This window comes from Ceratotherium simum, chromosome 29 (genome assembly GCF_057802395.1).
Source record: "Ceratotherium simum simum isolate JZ-2026a chromosome 29, ASM5780239v1, whole genome shotgun sequence".
Classification (NCBI taxonomy): Eukaryota; Metazoa; Chordata; class Mammalia; order Perissodactyla; family Rhinocerotidae; genus Ceratotherium; species Ceratotherium simum.
Genome location: NC_141928.1, coordinates 852,062 through 870,694, shown reverse-complemented (window position 1 = coordinate 870,694; position 18,633 = coordinate 852,062). Strand labels below are relative to the sequence as shown.

Sequence of the window (18,633 nt, the reverse complement as noted above, 5' to 3'; positions counted from 1 at the left end):
CCCCTGCTTCGTCCACCACCCCTCGCTCCACTGAGGCCTGAGCAGCTGGATACCCCGCCACACCCACCCCTGTACCCACCGAACTCATGGATGCCACACACGGAATGGGACCCAGTGCACCTTGCTCCTCACCGCCGCCTCTGGCTCAGCAGAGTGACCCTAGTGCACACACACAGTGGCCCCCCACATAGGGACGGTCCCATCCTGATGGCGGATGATTGGTGGGGCACGAGCACATAATGGGGCTGAGCCCAGAGGCAGGTTGTGGGGTGGAGGAGGAACTGCACACCTGGCGCGGGGGACCCTGGTCAGGTCTGCCCCACCCTGCCCTCTAAGGACTCTCCTGGAACCTCAAGGAGACTTTGTGGGTGGGGCAGGGCACCAGCCCAAGTCCTGTCAAATGCTGCTCCCTCTGGAGTCGCCAGAGTTGTAGGTCCTGTCCTGGGGGTTTAGGGGGGTGGGGGGAGGCAGGGGCCCAAGAGCCCTGCCAGCTTCTTGGGACAAAGCAGCAGGAAGATGCAGGGAGGAGCTGGTCTGAGACCATGGCAGGAGGAAGTGGAAACACCAAGGGTGTGGCTCCCTGCCCTGGAAGGTGGACAGTGGGTGCCTGGTGTGGAAACGGGGCACCCCCATCGAAGATAAAAGAAATGACCCAGGTGCGCTCAGACCCCTCCCCACCCCATGACACAGCTGCCCAGTGGGGTGGGGCTCTAGGAGGAGCCGGCAGGGACGACAGCACAGAACTACTAAATACTGTTTAATTCCCCTTCCCCCTCGCTGTGCAGCCCTACTCAAGTGGTGGGGGTGGGCAGGGCGGCTCCTCCAGAGTCACACATGGAGCCGTCGAGTCCATGGGGATGGTCATGAGGCCGTGATCCTCCAGGGACGGCATCATGGAGACCTCCAGGTCAGGCTCCACAAGGTGGGACTCCACATGCACCGTGTGCAAGTCCATGTGATCTTCCTGCACCCCGAAGTGCCCCACCAACCTGCACGCCACGGGCTGGGTCAGGCCAGCTGCGGGTGGTGGTCAGCACCGGCTCACGAGGCCTTGACCGCCCAGGGCACACCCAGCCCTGGGGTCAGTGCCCCTGATGTGTCTGTGAACCGCACGTCCCGGGGCAGGGAGCAGGGACACAGCTCACCCTTGGCGGGCCTCCCCTAGGGTCACTCACCTGCTGTCCATGTGTCCAGGACATGTTTCACTGGGGAGGACAAAGGTAGATGTGAATCCTGGAACAATGGGGCTGGCCTCTAGGACCCCCAAAGTGCCCTCCGTCCCCCACCAACCCCACAGCCTGGGAAATGCCATTCCCAAGCCCCTCTCCTGGCAAGACCGAGGGCCCAGGGTGGGCATCATGGCCCTCACCCACCCACCCCAGTCCTGGGGCTCACGAACCCCTTGGCTCGCAGGACGCCAACCGCCACGATGACGAGAGCACAGAAGCAGCTGGCACTGACACCCGCCAGCACCACGAGCAGGGCGATCAGGGCCTCGCGGCTGAGGCCAAGGCTGCACTCGCAGTAGGTTCCAGCTGCAGAGACAGGGCCATCGTCACCCACGGTGGAAGACCCTGGGGTGCCACCCACCGTGTGGCCACCAGGACATAGGCGCCTGGCCTAACTGGACCAGGGAGGGCCTGGCTGGGGCAGGGCATGGGGGCAGGAGGCGGCACCTGCAGCTGGGATGAGCAAAAGGGACACACATATCAGGCCGAGGGGGCTGCCGACGAGGCAGGAGTCAGGCTGGGGACGGGGGGCCATGTCCAGCCCCCGGCCCCACCGCAAACCTCTGGACGGAACTCGTCGGAAGGCGCTGACGTCACAGTTGGGCTGTGAGGCAGGGAGGGTGGGGGCAGGGCCCCAGCTAGAGCTTCACTCGCCCCTGGGCACCTGGATTTGAGGAGCTCTGAGCAGGCAGCCCTGGGGGGAGCGGGGTCAGGTACGGTGGACAGGAGCCACTCCTAGTGCACTGGCCAGATCTGAGGCAGAGAAAATGGTGGGGCTGCCCCGGCCTTGGGGTGGCGCTTCACAGGGAAGGGGTGGGGCTCACACTTGGGCCCCTGAGGAGGTGAAGATAGTGGCCGAGTGACCTGGAGGTCCACAGCGGGCAGCCCCAGGCCTCAGTTTTGGCCTCAGGGTAAGAGGTGCAGCAGCTTGGCGGGGGGTGGGGGGCGGGGGGGGCTGACCGATGTCACCACCCTCCCCCCAAGACAGGGACAAGCAGGGGCTGAGGAGGCTGGGGTGGGCCTGTGCCTGCTGCCCTCACACTGGCTGTTTTGAGGAGGGTCCTGCCCACACCCCAGCAATGCCCAGGTCTGGAGGGCCCCTCAGGGATCCCCAATCACCCAGGACGGGGGTGGGGGGCGCTACCCACAGGCCACAGCCTTCCCAGAACAACCTCCTCTAGGAGCAGGTGGCTCAGAAATGACTGCAGGCAGCATCCAAGGCTTGGCTTAAACGTGGCATTCAAGTTAGAGCCCACTGCCACCTCAGGGCCCACCTGCCCGGCCCTCCAAGGGTCTGTTCCCTGTGCAGCTTCCTGCAAACTAGGCAAGCACTGCCCAAGGGACTTGCCTGCAGGCTGGTGTGGTCAGGGTTAACCTCATCCTCCTCCCCCACTTCCTGCACTGGCCCTTCCCCCTCCCCTGAGGCCCTGCCAAGCCAACCACAAGCAGGAGGAAATGCCCCGTCCCACAATGACCCCGCTGGGTGCCAGGGAGAAGGGCACAGCTCTGCCCCAGCTGGCCCCTGGCCACCATGGACCTCTGTGACCCCTGGCACAGGTGCCCTCCTCTTGGTGGGGCCCTCGGGGAACAGCCAGCAGCTTGTGGCACACTTCTGTGCCTCATGAGTGATACTGTGACCCAAGACACGCTGGACTTTACTACACTTGTCCACAAACTTGAGTCCAAAGGGACAAGGAACAGGTGTGCCAGTGCCCGGGGGCTGGTGCTGCCACCCTGCTAGGCCAGTCCAGCCGGTTTGCATCCTGGTTAGGATGACGAAGGTGCACCCAGCCCAGTGCCAGGCGGGGCCTCCAGCAGCACTCAGAGGAGGGCGGGAAGCCCTCTTATGCCCATAGCACAGCCAGCACTGGAGCGGACTGGTGCGCAGAGCCCAAGGGAGGGGGCTGTTGGCTCATCAGACTCCTCAAATTGCTAAGGCTAGGGGCCTCACTCCTACCATTTCCCCCTTCAAACCCCGTGCAAACAGAACTCTCTAGAGTGAGAGGGGCAAGTCCTGGAAGTGGGACTGCCGTCAGGACCCCACGTGGAACAGGCCAAAGCAGAGAGGTAGGGTGAGCGCTGGGCTGGGAGGCAGCCTGGTGGGGACCCGGAAGCTGTGCGGGGCCTGGGATGCACCGCGAGCAGGCAGGAGCAGCACAGCGGAGGCGCTGGTTCCAAAGGGCCTTTGTTGCCTGTGAGGACAGCGCCGCCGGACTAGAGCGGTTCCTGCTAGACCAGTGAAGGTCTCAGCAACAGAGGCTGTAGTGCCCAGGGCAGCTGTGAAGGCCTCGGGCCTGGGCAGAACCAATGCCTTCCCCTGCCTCCTGGGACCTGGGCAGTGGCGGGCCCCAGTATGGGCCTTAGACAGGACCCAGTGCTCTGGACGCATCAGCCCCACGCCCCTGCGCCTGGGAAGGCTGGGCTCACGGGGTCCTTCACCTTAGCATGTGAGCACCGAGGCCACATGTCTCGCAGCACGGAAGTAACTGGCCTTCTGAAAGCACACTTCATCGTGAGCCCCGAAGCCTGCAGCAGCCCGACCCTATGCGGGGCAGATGGACAAATGCCGGGTCCTCCTCGCCACAAGGGCGTGTCCCAGGCAGCCCCTCCTGCTGGAGAGGTGGCAAAGTCTTGGCTTAGCAGCAGATTCTCGGCCACCACTTGCCTCTTGTGGGGCCCACACGTCCCAGCAGCAGCCCTGGGGCTCTCGGCTCAGCACCTGGGGGCCACACCCTCAGGCTGGGCAGAGGCAGGATGACCCGAAGGCTCCTTTCAAAGGCCAGAGGAGTGAGGCTGGAGCTGGAGGCCCTGAGGTGGCTCAAGGGCAGCCAACCCCTGGTGCACTGCTGCTTGAGCCTCGGGCTTCAGATTTGAGGCCCTTCCCCAGCCCATGCAGTCCAGAGACACCCAGATCCCAGGGTTCCTTCAGGTTTGGAGCCCAAAGGCAGGGGTGTAGGCCAGGGCTGGGCCTGGCCACTCGTGCAGCTTCCCTCACCTGCTCCCAGGGAGCCAGGCCCTGCCAGGTTGAGGTGGAGGCCTGTCTGGGGGGAGAAGCTGTATCACGTGTCCCTGAGGGGCCCATAAAGCCACCAGGACAGGGAAAGAGTGAAGAACCATCTGCTTTACTCTGCACTCTGGGGGCTGGGCAGGGGCATGGGGGGGTGCGGGTGGGGGACCTGGGGAGGACATGCCGAGGCAGGGATGAGGCAGGGATGGCGTGGGAAGGGCCTGGCAGGTCAGCTGCAGTTCTTGGGCAGGCGGTAGACACCGGCCGAGTAGATGAGCTGCTGGTCGCGCACCTTCTTCTGCAGGAAGCCCTGGAGCTCCTGCAGGTCGATCTCGGCCAGTGCGGGGCCCGTCACCACGAACATGCGCAGCATGCTGTAGATGCGCTCCAGCGAGAGGCTCTCCAGGTTGGTCAGCATGGCCTGGATGTACGTCCAGAAGAGCTGGGGGGACAGTGTCCAGGCTGGCCGTCAGGCAGGCCACCCTCCAGGCGACCACCACACAGAGGCACAAGCAGGCCACCACCCCCCACCTCACACACCAGCAGCTCCTCCTCCTTCTGGTCGGCCTGAGAGGCCATGCCCGAGTCGCTCTCCTCGTCGCTGTCGATGAGCACCATGTTGTCTCGGTCCTGGGGCCGCTCCTCCTCCACCACAGAGAAGGTGCCAGCAGGCTCCTCCCGCAGCACGCCCTGCTGCAGCCACACCGACATCCGCCGGCGCAGCAGCGCCACGGGCATCTTCACCACCTTGCTCAGGTCCTCCAGGGTCCAACTGGCTGTGCGGGGTCAGCCAGGCACTCTTGGCAGACTGGGCAAGGCCGAGCCTCCCTCTGCCTCGTTAGCCCAGCTCAGCTTCCCAGAGGTCAGCAGGACCAGGAGGCCCAGCCAGGTCCCATAGGAAAGGGGAGGAAGGGGTTGCTGCCTGCATGGTCCCCCCACCCCGGCAGACAGAGAGCCGTGCCCAGCACTGGCCCCCAGGAGGTGTGGCTGGGGCAGGCCAGTTGGGGGCCAGTGGGCTCACCTTGGTCCTGGAAGTACAGCAAGACCACCGCCTGCACAGGGGTCACCGCCACAGACAGGGTGCGGTCGGCCAGCTCCACGTCCATGGTCACCAGGCCGAGGGTGTGCTTCCAGCTGAGGGTCCGCATGGCCTGGGGAGGGCCAGGGTCAGCACAGGCAGCCCAGCGGGTCCGGCTAGGCCCAGCTGGACGAGGCTCTGCTACCTGACCCCAAATGGGGAAAGGGCTCCCTGACCTGCTCCCCACACTCCCAGCAGGCTGGCAGGCAGTCAGCAGCAGGATGAGCATACAGTGGGGCTCTGGTCCCCACTCCTTCAACCACCACAACGTAACGGTGAGGACCTAACAATGAGGGCCTAACAGTGAGCACCTAATGGCAAGGGCTGCTGCTATGAGTTGAACTGTCTCCAAAACAGACATCCACATCTTACCCGCCCAGGACCTCGGAACCGGACCTGACTCGGAATCAGGGTTGCTGCAGATGTAATTAGTTAAGATGAGGCCTCCCTGGAGTCCGGTGGGCCCTCATCTAATATGATTGGTGTTCTTCCAAGAAGAAGTAAGATGGTGTGAAGACAGACACACAAAGGCGTGAAGATGGAGGCAGAGACGGGAGTGATGTGGCTACAAGCCAAGAAACACCGAGGACTGCCGGCACCACCAGACACTGGAAGAGGCAGGAAGGACTCTCTCCTGCAGCTCTCAAGGGAGCCCAGCCCTGCTGGCACCGTGGCCTCAGACTCCAGAGGCCTCCAGAACCGAGACCAGACATTGCTGCTATTTTAAGCCACCTGGTTTGTGGTTCTTTGTTAACGGGGCCACAGGAACGCAATTCAGATTTTGGTCCTGGGATGGGGGTGCTGCTGTAACAGATACCTAAAAATGTGGAAGTGGCTGTGGAGCTGGGTGATGGGTGGAGGCTGGGAGAGTTCTGGGCCACAGGTTGTAAAAAGCCTGGATTGCGCTAAAGAGACTGTCAGTAGAAACACAGACAGCAGAGGCCACCCTGGCGAGGGCTGTGGAAAGGAACACATGTCAGTGGAAAGCAGATGGGCGACCCTCGTCAGAAGGTGGCAGAGACTTGACAGAGCTGTGTTCTGCTGGGTGTGGAGCAGAACTTGCAAGTGACGACCTTGGATATTTAGCCAAGGAGATTTCCAAGCAAAGTGCGCAAGGTGCAGCCTGGTGTCTCCTTGCTGCTGGTAGTAAAACACACAGGAAAAAACCGAGGAAGGAAGTGGTGAGCCAGAGGAGGCAGCACTTGATCTGGACATTTTTCTTTGTGCTCTGGAGACAAAGCCATGAGTGTGGCCAAAGAGATGAGCATGTAATGGTGGGGCTAGCCGGCAGGCTCAGAGAAGCCAGGACAGAGAGAGGCTGTCCAGGAAAGACGTGAGGGTCCACCTCCGACAGCTTGGACGCCCATTACCTGCTTGGAGGCCAACAGGTTGCTGAGGATTTTATACCAGCAGAATGCTGCCAGCCTGGACCAAAACGGAGAGACGGCCAATGAGAGCATGAGTCTGAGGGGAGCTGGGGTGCTGAGGCCCGGCCTGGTGCGGGGACCGCCCCTGCAGGCTGAGAAGATGGCCTCAAGCCAAGGAAAATTTTCTCAGTCCTCGAAATCAAATCGAATTTCCTCCACTGGGTTTCAGACTGCTTCGGGCCTGTGACCCCTACCTGGCTTCCTTCCTGGTGGCTTCTCCATTTTGGAATGGGGGTGTCTGCCCTACACCTGTCCCACAACTGTCCTTTGGAAGCAGACAACTACGTGTCTGGTTTCGCAGGTCCACAGCTGAGGGGCACTGTGCTCCAGGAGGAACCATTCCTGAACTGACTGAGACGCTCTTTAGATGCCGAGATCTGGGGCCTTGAGTTGACGTGTAGATGAGATAGAACTTAGAGTTGGTGCTGGAAAAGTCAAGACTCTTGGGGATGTTAGAATTAGCTGAATGTATTTTTTATGTGAGAAGAACATGAATTTTAGGGGACAAGAGGGTGGACTCTTATGGGTTTAATTGTGACCCCCCAAAAGATGTTAAAGCCCTAACCCCCAGTACCTCAAAATGTAACCTTATTTGGAAGTCGGGTCAGCACAGATGTAATTATTTAAGATGAAGTCGTACTAGAACAGGATGGGTGAGCCCTTAATCCAATACGACTTGGCATCCTTATAGGGAGAGGAAAATTCAGAGAGAGAGAAAGACAGGGAGAAGCCACGTGCTGACAGAGTCAGAGGTTGGAGTGGTGCAGCTACAAGCCAAGAAGTGCCTACAGCCACCAGAGGCTGGATGAGGTAGGAAGGCCTCCCCTCCGGAGCCTTTGGAGGGAGCACAATCCCACGACACCTTGATTTTGGACTTCTAGTTGCCAGAACCGAGAGAATAAACTTCTGTTGTTTTAAGCCTCCATTTGTGGTACTTGGTTACGGCCGCCCCCAGGACACCGGTACAGTCACAGGGCCACACACTGCTCTGAGTCCTTCTACAATCCCCACAGCTCGTAAAGGGGAGCCAACAACCATCTCCACTTTGCAGAGCAAACTGAAGCAGAGTCGCAGGTTGCCTGGGTCGCAACCAGTAGAGGTGCAGCCAGGCGCTCTGGTTCCAAGGGCACGACCTTTACAGCCACCACTCCAGCCAGTAGTGGGGCAGATGCAAGGCCCAGCAGCAGACAGCATGGGCAAGGATGCTCTGTGGGCTGCATAGCCACCCACATATGTCCAGCATGGTCCTCAGGCCAGGAGTTCAGCTGGTCAGAGACAGAGGCACCATGGCCACAGGCTGCCCTCTCAACACAGCCCTGGGACCTGCCCTAGCCACTCCAGTGTTTAGCTGGAGTTAAGACCAAGGGTACTGGGGTGTGGCCATCACATCAGGTACATTGAGCCAGGACCCTGCGTGGTCCCCAGGACCCAAGTGGAGACCCTGGTAGAAGCCAGCAGGGCCTCCCCTGGCAGGGGTAATACAGAGCAGAGGGAGGCTGCACACCAACGGGTCAGCCAGAAGAGGCAGGGGGGCACCGAGCACACAGATCTCCTCAACCAGGGGGAGGCGTCTGCAGTGCTGGCAGGCTCCACAGAGCGAGTGCCACACCATGGACAGGAGCGGGAAGTGGGGAGGCCTGGCAGCCAGCGCTCACTGGAGCCTCCCCACTCCAGGATCCCGCCCTCACCTGTCTCTGGAAGGAAGCTCCCCTCTAGGGACTGGCTGTCCTGCACTGAGCCCTCCTCTCCTAGCAACTAGGTTCCTGGCCTGTAACACCAAATGCATCTACACCCAGCACCTCTCTCACAGCAAACCTGGAGAAGCTGCCGCCCCTCCTACCGCCCAGCCCTGCTCGGCCCCCCACCCCACTCCACCCCAGCCCCACCTGCCTCCCTCCCAGGGCTTCGTCCTGAGGGCTCCTTGAGCCCTGGCTGCTGCCCGCCCCCCATCTCTGGGGGTGTCCTGGGTGCTCCTGGGGCTCAGGTTCTGCACCCTAGGTCCTGCTGGACTCGGCCTCGCTTGGGTGCCCGGCATCCCCTCAGGCCCGAGTGCTCGCTGGGCTGCACCCTGTGCCTTCTCAGGCCCCACAACCCACTTGTGAGACTGAATGCCCCAGAGCCTGCTCCTCCATCTGTCCCCAAAAACCTGGTATGAGTCCTAACTCCCTCCTCTCTCCCGACACATCTCTGCTGAACCATCTCATGGAAGGAAGAGTCCTCCCTATGTACTCTCAACCCCTGTCCACACCAAGCCCCATCTTCCCACACCTCCCACCTGGACTCCCCGCCCCAGGAATGCTGGACTCAGCTGCCGGAAGAAACAAGAACTAAACTAGGCCAGTCCGCATCCAGGCCGCACCCCTGACCACACCACATGCCTCCGGTGCTCCGGTCCCTCTCCTTCTCTGAGCCCAGGCCCCTGGGACCCTGACAGCAGTCAGCACAGTGCTGGTGCTCCAGCACCCTAGCTCACAGGAAAGCAGCTTCCAGAGAAGTAAGCTGGGAAAGGTCCGAGTCACAGAGGTCAAATGCCTCAAAAGCAATCTGGAGACTTCCTGGACGCTCCTGGGCAGACGCCACAGCCCCAACTCTGCCTGGGGCAGGCGCAGCACCCCACCCCCCGGTCTGAGAGGCCAGAGAGTGGACAGTGGAAGAGGAAGCCCAGACAGGAGATGCATCCCCACCCCGGGTGCGTGCGGGAGCACATGCTCGCACGCCCATGCACACATGCACACGCACAGGCTCCTAGGTGGGGACGGCAGGGGGAGCAAACGTTGACTGCAGAGACGGCCACACCCAGCTGCCCCTGCACAGCCCGGCACCATCCTGGGAGGGCCGAGTTTGGAAGGGTCACCAGGTCAGGAACAGCCCGCCCGCCGACCGGACCCCGCCACAGGGAGGCGGGCAGTACCTTCAGCTTCTCATACTTCTTGCAGTAGACCTCCAGGGCCTCCCTGATGTCCTCGGGGACCTCCAGCTTCTCGTCCTTGAAGGGGGGCCAGAACTCACTGGACAGGATGACGGCATAGACCCCAAACGGTGGCTGCTCCTCCGCCGGCCGCTTCTCGTCCTCCTCGCGGATATTGGCATTGATGCGGCGGGAGTCTGCCATGTCCTGGGGGAGGAGATGGGTCTCACGCAGGTCCTGCGGCTAGGCTGGGGGGACGGGGCCAGGTGGGCGGGGAGCCCAGGGCACCCACCTTCAGCATGACCTCGCAGAAGTGCATCGGGGCCTCGCCAAAGCGTAGCTTCAGCAGCTCCACGTTGCGGATCTCCCTGGAAAGATGCATGTCTGAGGGGCGTGGTGTGACCCCCCAACCGGCACCCGCAGCAGTGCGCCCAACGCCTCCAGATGGGCTGCAGGGGCGCCCCCAGGCCAGCAAGAGGCAGGAAGCGCAGCTCCAGCTATCGCAGCCCTGCGCCTGCTCCACCCTGGCAGGGGCCGGCAAGTCCAAGACCTGCTTCCACAGGCTCCCAGGCTGCCCCCAGGCCTCCCCGGGGCAGCGGTTGAGCACAGGCCGCTCCCTGCCTGGCCTTAAGGGATCCAGCTGTCACGGACACACTGGGGCCGACAAAGTGCAGCACGGGCGGCAGCGCCCCCTGGAGCCCAGCGGGGCTTTGCAGGCCTCACCGCTCGGGGCTGAAGCTGAACTGGTGCAGGAGGCGGTCGGCCAGCAGCGAGCGGTACTCATTGATGAAGAGGTCCTTGCTGCCGTAGATGCTGACCAGCAGGCTGATGATGTCCGAGGAACGCCGCTTGGAGCTGGACTTCCCTGCACAGCACGAGAGGGCACCACTGGCACCTCGCAGGGACGGAGGCAACATCATCTGTGCTCAGGTAAGGCCCACCCTGCCGAGCCCGTGAGGCCCGGGTCTGGACCCCACGTGGGGGCGGGGGTACACAAGCCGCCCAGGAATCCGCTCCTCCAGCAGCTGGAGCAGGCTCTTCCAGAGGCAAGGGGGCAAGCAGGTGCTCTCCTACGGTCCTAAATGGAGACACAGCCTACCCCACAAGCCCACCTAAGCTGGCTGAAGCACCCTGGGGAACCAGGCTGGGTTGGGCACTGACCACTGACCCCTCCTCAAGTCCCAGAGTACTCATGGCAACAAACTCAAGAGCAGAGAGCCCACTGGACCCTCCCTCACAATTCAGAGCCTGGTGGGGCTGGCGAGGGCCGACCTGGGTCGGCGTCCACAGGGTCAGGGACCCAGTCCTCGGGCTCGCCAGAGTCGTCCTCACTGTCCTGGCCAGTCTCCAGGCTTGCTGGGTCCGTCTTGGACAGCTCAACGGCCAAGTCTCCTGTCCCATCTGAGTCCCCTGTCAGCCCAGCCACGATCTGCCGCACAGTGTCCTCCCGCGTCCTGCTGGGTGTGAGTAACGCTGGCCCACATGGCGCCTCTCGCTACCCGCCCCGCCTGACCACACAACCCCACCTGACCCCTGCAGCCAGCGCGAATCGGCCATGTGCTAAAAACAGGCCTATCAGACTTTTTCTCAAAAAGAAAACAAAAAAAGACCACCCCTTTCTGGGAGCAGCAGGAGCTGAGCTGACGAGACAGACCCAAGGCCACGCTGCTCATGGCCGAGAAGCAGCAGACATGAGTCAGGGCAGCTCCATATGCCCCCAGCCCCAGCCCCGAGGTTTCTGGGCGGCTGTGCCACGGCCCCTGTTCAAACACGTCCTCCAACGGACAGCCCGAGTCTCTGCTCAGGGCCCTGCTCCGCCCCAACAGCCTCGGGCCTGGTCAGCATGACGCAGAGCTGAGCAGGGGCACCTCTCTCTGCTGGGAGAGGGCGGGGGGAGAGAGGGGCGCAGGCGGGGCCCCCCGAGTCTGCACACAGGCATGGTGACACTGAGCGACAGGATAGGAGCTGGTGCCAGCAAGACGAAGGGCAAGGCCGCTCGGCCCAGCAGGAGGGACGGAGGGGCCTTGGTGTCCCGAGGGCCACTCCCCCAGCTGCAGGACCCACGAGAGCTCGGCTGCCCTGAGTCTGAGCGGCTCCCGGGGCCAGCAGGGCGCCCACCTCAGGTAGCGGCGGATGGGCTCACAGGCCACCTCCAGGACGACCATGGAGGGGTCCAGCACGCGCAGCGCCTTGATGGCGGAAATGTAGAGGGTAATGATGTCGCACGTGTTGACACCTACGGCCAGGAGAAGAGACGTGGTCGCGGTGGCGCCCAGGACAACACAGGGACATCGGGGCAGCCACACACTGGTCAGGTGGTCTTCAAGTCACCACTGGACCCCACTTCCCAGGAAACTGGCGCAATCCACTGAAGCTGCCCCCTTCCCCACCCACCCCCTCGCGACTCACACTTTCTCCAGAACTTTCCAAGATCCAAGCCCTCCCCTCACCAGGCGGTCTGTTCTGAGGGGATCATGCACCGCCGCTGCCCCCAAGCCAAACTTGTCAGTTATCACAACTCCCTTTGAAGGAGGGTGAAGCAGAGAGTCCCCCAGCCCCCCGAAAACTGCACAAAACTTAATCCGCTCCCCGCCTAGGCCCTGCAGGCTGGGACACTGGACCCTGGGGCTCCTGGGTCTGGGCCCTGAGGGCTGAGCAGGGCGCCGGCAGGGTTGGCAGAGCGCGAGGAACCTGGGTGGAGGAGCCGCGTCTCCAGGGCGGCCTTGAGAGACACGAGCAGCTGCTGCCTCTGGTCAGTCCTCTCTAGGCAGTACTTGAGGTCCTCGACGGCTGGCCGGGAGTCTGGGAAGTCTGCAAGAAGAGGGCCAGGCTTTGCACGCACACCCAGGGCGCGCACACTGCACGTGAGATAGTAGGTGCCGACCTAGGGCTCCTGCAGCTACACCTACATCTGATGACCAGTACCGACACTTGCAGGTGCCGCACATCGCCCCTGCGCCTTCACATGCCCACACACTTGACCACAACGCCCTACAGGGCAGACGGACGGAACAATGCCCAAGGGCCAGTCCAGAGCAAGGACATGAGACTGACGGGCAGGGGTGAACGCCCAGAAACACCATCAGGCACCCTGCCACACCTGATCCCGACACTGGGCTGGGAGGAGTCCCACTGGGACACACTTGGACAGCACGCTCCAGGTGCTCCTGGCCACCCGCACAGCGGAAGGGCAAAGGCACAGGGAAGGCAGGTGGGCCGGGGGCTGACCTCGGATGATGCTGAAGAGCTCCTCAATGCGCAGGCTGGCATAGACGCGGTAGAAGAACCTCTGCACGTGGCAGCGCCAGCGGCGCAGCATGTTGCCAGCCTCAGGGGACGCAGGTCTGGTGGGGCCGTCCTGCAAGAACACCTTGCCCAGCCAGCCGACCACCCTCTCGATCCACTGTCGGGAGAGCACAGGTGTGGGGCGGTGGGGGCTGAGACCCAGCGTGACTCAGAAGAGAAGCTGGGAGAAGCCCACAGCTACCCACTCTGCCGGCCAGGCCCCAGGGAGTCCCCAAGGCCACCTGCTCTGGAGGCCAGGAGCACATGGAAATCAGCAGGATGAGGAAAACAAAGGTGGCGTCCCAGATCCTCCATCAATGCACCCCCATGCCCCTCCACGTGCCTCAGTGCCCATGCTTATCTCTGGCAACAGTGGCCCTAACGTAGGGCACATAGCAGCTTGTGCTCGCCTCCGCCTGAGTGGACAGACTTGCCCTGAGGCCACATACACGACTGGCCCCCGCCACGTGTAAACAACGTACCATATAGTGAGAACATTTCTGAGCGCACACATATAAACCTACAGGACATACTGCCACACGAACCCGAAGACACACACGTCCCCCCATAGACCACCCAACCACTGATGAGACCACCCCGACACTCTGCCACCTGGAGGCAGCACAGCTGCCCCTACCAGGCCTCCAGGCTGCCACCCACTTCAGACCACTCCTGCGGGGAGAGACACTTGCTTTGAATCCCCCATTGCGGCTAATCTGCACCCTCATAAGGTGGACACTAGGAAACCGAGGAGAACAGGTGGTAAGTGGAAGCAGGCTAGACGGCCGCTGAGGCTGGAGCCAGCTGCTCCATGACTCTGAGGAGACCAGAGCAGAGCCCCAGACCACACCCAACAGCGTGGGCACTCTGAGGCCCCTCAATGGGACACCTCAGACCTTGGCACTGCCTCTAACCAGGTGATTCTGCACAGACCTCGCCGAGCATGTCACAGGCTTTCCTTGCTGTCACTAGGGCAGGCCCAGAAGGACTGGCCTCCACACTCTGGCTGCTTCCAAAGCCAGAGTCTCAGGTTTGCCAGAAGCCTATCCCCCATCCCCAGGGATCAGGCTCGAGGAGGGACGTCCTCACCTTGTGGAACTCACGCAGGAAGGAGCGCTCGTACTCGCCCCGGCAGCGGTCCTCCATCCGCTCCCGAGTCACTTGGTGCAGGGTGGTGGTCACGGCCTCAGCACTGACCCGCTCCAGCAGACTGAGCCTATGTCTGGAGGAGAGCCCTGCCCGTGGAACACGCAGAGCACACACACCCCCACCCCCCACAGTGGGCACACACCTCTCCAGGGCCCTCCTGGTGGGGGCACAACTGTACCAAGGGTTCTTCCTCAAAGCCGCTGGGATGAGGGAGCACGGACAAGCCACCGCCCGCCCTCCCCAGCTGGCCTCTCTGCCCAGGCCAGGGCACTGGCCTTCCCCAGGTGAGCAGCGTGTGTGGCTATCAGGGATCAAGGCCTCATCTAGAAACGGCTGTGAAACAACACCTAAATACATCCCTACTCTGGCCACATAAATATAGATACTGCTGTCTTTAAGTGCCTTTCAGTGCATACTCTCGTCTACAATGGCAAACAAATGCAAGAAAAAATGAAAAAGAACCTTTCTGCGTCACCTTCACCTGGGATGAACCCAGCAGAAGCCCTTCAGGGCCTCCCTGACCCCTGCCAGCAACAGGACCACTCCCTGGGTCCAGCTAAAAGTCTCTCCCCAACAGCTGTACTGCTGCCACGCCACTTGAAGTGACAAAATCATCATAAATGGCCACAGAGAGTGTAGGACCCATACAACACAACCTGGTTCTAACGACAATGACAACGACAACAACCTTTCCACTTCAAAGGGCTGCAAAGGCAATCGCTTGCCCAACATGTCAGCCTAATGTCCAACTCTCTCTGGAGAAGAAAAATAACAAGCCCACTTTTTGCAATTACAGGGTAGAACGAACATCATTCCTCCCCTGGAGAGCCTACAGAAAGCACAGCAGAATTCTGCGTGGCCCACGAAACTTGGAACCACGTGAGGTCTCAGCATAAGCAAAGCGTGGAACCCTAGGTTTACCTGAGTGACAGAGAGACACACCTGCGTCCAGAACAAAAGGTATAAACTCACAGCACAGGGATCCTGGGGACCCTCCCCTTGTCATGCCCGTGGCTATCAGGACAGGTGGCAGAGCCCCCAGCCAGCTCACCAGCTCTCTGCAGAGGCCAGCTGGACCCAGGGGAACAAGTGGGACTAAGGAGGAACAGGGCAAGGCCACACAGGCGGGAGTACTCACAGGACCTGGCTGAGCTGGTGGAACTGCTCCAGTGCCTGGCGGCACCAGCACTGCTGCTTGTCGCTGCCACATCCCGCACATAGCGGGCTCTGCAGAAGCCGGTAGTACCGGCGGCGGGCATACCTGCTGTCCAATTCCCCCTCCAGTTCTGGATCTGTGCCCCCTTCCCCTTTCCTCTTACTCTGCATATAGACTCTCAAGAAGCGCCCATACAGGCGCTGGATCATTTCCTGAAAGATTCTGGGAGTGGAAAAGAACAGGACGCCCCGCAAAGTGGTGTGGACCTTTTCCCGCAGCCCCTGAGCACCGGTGCCCATCAGCAAGCCCAGGCGAGTCCATTTCTCCAGGAGCTCCAGGCTATGCAGGTAGGGATCCAGGCGGTTCTCCAGCAGGCCAAAAGCGTCAAGGAGCAGCAGAAGGCACTGGGGCTCGTCGGCACAGTTCTCGCGCTGGGAGATGGCATTCCAGAATTCCAGCGAGATGTTGGCCTGCAGGTCGTTTTGCAGCACCTCTACGAACCACTCCTCCAGGACTGAGTGCAGACCGTGGCACCTCAGCACCTCCACCGCCGCCCGGAGCTCCTCCTCCTTCGGCGGGACCGCACCGCTGGTCCGGGAGGACGCCTGGAGCGCAGACAACTGTGAGAAGGGAACACAGCGAAGAGATGGGGAAGGCGGTGACGGCTGGGGAGAGGCGGGGAAGGGCCAGATGGAGGGGAGGCTGCGGAAACCCCGCTGCCCCTAGTCCGCGGCGCGCGGATGCCGGGCCGATGCCAGGGAAGGGCTGCGGGAAGCCAAATGAGGAGGGACCGTGGAAGAAGAGGCAGGACAGGGGCCGGCGAGGACGGCGCTGCAGCAACCCGAGGGCGGGCGCCCCAACAAAGCCTCCTCCCAGGCCTCACCAGCCCCAGCGCTGCCGGCGGCACCAGCCCGGTGCTCACGGTATTCCAGGCCACCAGCAGCTCCTGTGAAGGCGCGGGGTCGCCGTGCCCCGCCGCCGCCATCTGCGTCCACCCGCTCCCACAGCCGCCCGGCGCGACGCGCGGCGGTGAGGGAGGGCTGGGCGCGCAGGGAGATGACGCACACGAGGCGCGCGGCAGTGACGTACGGTGGGCGCGCCGTCTGGAGGCAGTGCGCAGGCGCGGGCAGCGATGCGGTAGCGGCGGTTGGCGCGGCCGAGCCTGGGCGGCGACCATGACCGAGGAGGGCGCGGAGCCCTTGACCGAGGAGGGCGCGGCGACCATGACCGAGGAGGGCGCGGCGACCATGACCGAGCAGGGCGCGGCGATGCAGGACTACAACAACCAGCTGATCAAGGGTGAGCGGCCGCGCGGCGGGCCCGCTGGGCCCCGGGAGGGCGCGGGGCTCGCCCCTGCCGGCCCAGGCGCGATGGCCCGCAGCGCGTGGCCGGTGCGTGGGTGTCCGGCCGGACGGCGCGGAGGCCATGCGGATCTTCCCAGCGCGCGACCACAGTGTGGCATCGCCGAGGACCGAATATCTATGGAGCGAGCAGGAGGATGAGGAGCTTGAGCATGCGCTGGCCCCGGTCCCCCCGCCCCGTCCCCGTCCCCGGCTGTCTCGTGCGGTGCCTTCTTTAACCCTTAGACCCCGGAGGTGGACACTGGCCGGGCTCAGGCGGAAGGTGGCACCCCCGCCCGCCACCACTCGTTTCCGCTACAAAGCTGTGGGCTGCAGACTGGGAGGGGTGGTGCTCTCCTTCCTGCCCTGGGTCCACAGCGCCTGCCCCTCCCCGCCCACCCTAGGCATGGAGGTCCTGTGCCAGAGGCGGAACAAGTTGTGCCGGCAGATCCAGAAGGAGGAGAAGGAGAAGCAGCGGCTGCATAATCAGTTGAGGCGGTTGACAGAGAAGCTGGCCCTAGTCAACGAGAATCTGGCATGCAAGATCGCGTCTTACAAAGAGCTTGACCGGACCATCACAGAGTCTGAGGCTGCCTTCTTCAAGGTAGGGCTCGCGGAGTCCCCAGGCGGTTTTTGGCCTAGGGACACCCACAAGCAGAGGTGATAGGACTCCGGTGTGGCCGGGCCCACTGTGGAGTGACAGCCCGGCCGTCGGTGGGGCCTGGTGCGTCCTGAGTTCTGTTCTTTGCACCCTAAGTGGTACCATGAGCAGCACAGGGGAAGCAGCAGAGTAGCAGCAGGGGCAAGGGCTCACCTGGTGTGGCTTTCCCAGGGTGCGAGGAAGGGGCTTTGGGCTAGACTCGGAGGGAAAAGTGCCCTGCTGACGCTGTCCGCCTGTCCCCTCAGGGGCTTCCTTTCGGCAGCTCCTGTCCCGTAGCCCCCACAGCCTGGCCCTGGCACCATGTGTGAGGGGGGCTGGGCTGCAGGAGTTTTCTGACAGAAGGAACCGTCTCATGCCTGTTTCTGTTCCCAGATCCTGGAGAGCTCACAGGCTCTGCTTAGTGTTGTGAAGAGGGAAGCCGGGAACCTGAGCAAAGTCATGGCCTCAGAGCAGGAGATCATTGACGAGAAGGACAGTTCATGAAGCCACAGGTGGAGAGGGGCCTGTCTCCACTGCAGCCATCAATGGCTTGGCCCCTAGCAAGTCTGTCTTCACAGTGTCTGTTTTTCATGACAGGAGCTAACTTCTTGCACTGTCTCAGGTGCCAAGGGAGGCAGCTGCCAGCCTCCATTGGCCCTGAGTGACAAGAAAAGCCCTGGGCGCAGCCCACCAGGTGGGAGTCCTGGCCCTGTGGTCACTCAGGCTACAGGGAGGGCGAGCTCGGGGCCAGCTCCACTTGGGGCCTGTCTGAGGTCCCCATACTCCCCTCGGCTGTAGGTAAGGCCCTGGTTAGGGGAGTTCCTTCACCTTGTCCCTTGGCCAGCAGGTGCCCAGGCCTGGTGAGTGGGGGAGGGGCTGGGCCCCTCCTTCACCTTAGAGCTTGTCCTTGTGGTCTGTGACTGTCAATAAAGGTTGTCTTTGTAAAGATCCATGCCAGCCTGCTGCCTCTGTCAGGATTACGGGGCTGCCGGATACTCCCAGAGCCAGAACACGAGCCCCTGCCCAGCTATTGCGTAGCTCCTCTGTGAGGGAGAGGTTAGAGGATAGCCTGGAGTGGCTTTCCCTGTGACCAGCCTTGCTGGCCTTGGGGACAAAGCTGAGAGTGACCCTGAGGATCTCCCATGACCCTCATCGCCCACCCTCTCCGCACCGGGGCCACTGGCCCCCTCCCCGACTCCAGCACACAGCTCATCCCCTACTGAGGGGCTCTGCCTGCTGGTCCTAGTCTCTGCCACAGCCCGGTGTCCAGCACAAGGCCTGGCCCAGGGAGATGCCTTTCCTGGGCTCAGGTCCCCCACCAAGGATTGCGCCCTAGCTCCATGATTCTAAACTCTGCTCACCGCGACGGCACCACTGCTTCTCGCCTTCACTGGCCACACACCAAGCGTGCCCA

At 62.4% G+C, this 18,633-nt stretch overlaps 3 protein-coding genes across 6 annotated transcripts; 1 reads left to right on the top strand and 2 right to left on the bottom strand.

Moving 5' to 3' along the window:
- Window positions 1–82: 82 nt before the first annotated feature.
- On the bottom strand, window positions 83–4,249 carry TMEM210 (transmembrane protein 210). Its single transcript, XM_004423806.3, has 4 exons — window positions 1,677–4,249; window positions 1,400–1,535; window positions 1,176–1,205; window positions 83–989 (listed from the first exon to the last, which is right to left on the bottom strand). Exons 1-4 carry the CDS (start codon window positions 1,762–1,764, stop codon window positions 788–790), a joined length of 456 nt encoding a protein of 151 aa, XP_004423863.1. The 5' UTR covers window positions 1,765–4,249; the 3' UTR covers window positions 83–787.
- An 83-nt stretch (window positions 4,250–4,332) lies between these two features.
- ANAPC2 (anaphase promoting complex subunit 2) lies at window positions 4,333–16,281 on the bottom strand. 4 transcript variants are annotated; one of them, XM_087418717.1, is made up of 13 exons: window positions 16,123–16,281; window positions 15,222–15,859; window positions 14,024–14,156; window positions 12,878–13,052; window positions 12,341–12,460; window positions 11,768–11,885; window positions 10,922–11,103; window positions 10,373–10,514; window positions 9,942–10,017; window positions 9,653–9,856; window positions 5,258–5,387; window positions 4,777–5,012; window positions 4,333–4,678 (listed from the first exon to the last, which is right to left on the bottom strand). In XM_087418717.1, the coding sequence occupies exons 1-13, from the start codon at window positions 16,222–16,224 to the stop codon at window positions 4,466–4,468; spliced, it is 2,469 nt and encodes an 822-aa protein (XP_087274843.1). In that variant the 5' UTR covers window positions 16,225–16,281; the 3' UTR covers window positions 4,333–4,465. The 4 variants fall into 4 exon arrangements, with proteins under 4 accessions (XP_087274843.1, XP_004423741.2, XP_087274845.1 ...); XM_004423684.3 differs by having other exon boundaries at window positions 15,222–15,844; window positions 16,123–16,274; XM_087418719.1 differs by having other exon boundaries at window positions 15,222–15,844; window positions 16,162–16,242.
- Window positions 16,282–16,380: 99 nt separating this feature from the next.
- Window positions 16,381–18,169, top strand: SSNA1 (SS nuclear autoantigen 1). Its single transcript, XM_087418722.1, has 3 exons — window positions 16,381–16,538; window positions 16,984–17,183; window positions 17,613–18,169. Exons 1-3 carry the CDS (start codon window positions 16,415–16,417, stop codon window positions 17,721–17,723), a joined length of 435 nt encoding a protein of 144 aa, XP_087274848.1. The 5' UTR covers window positions 16,381–16,414; the 3' UTR covers window positions 17,724–18,169.
- Window positions 18,170–18,633: the final 464 nt, after the last annotated feature.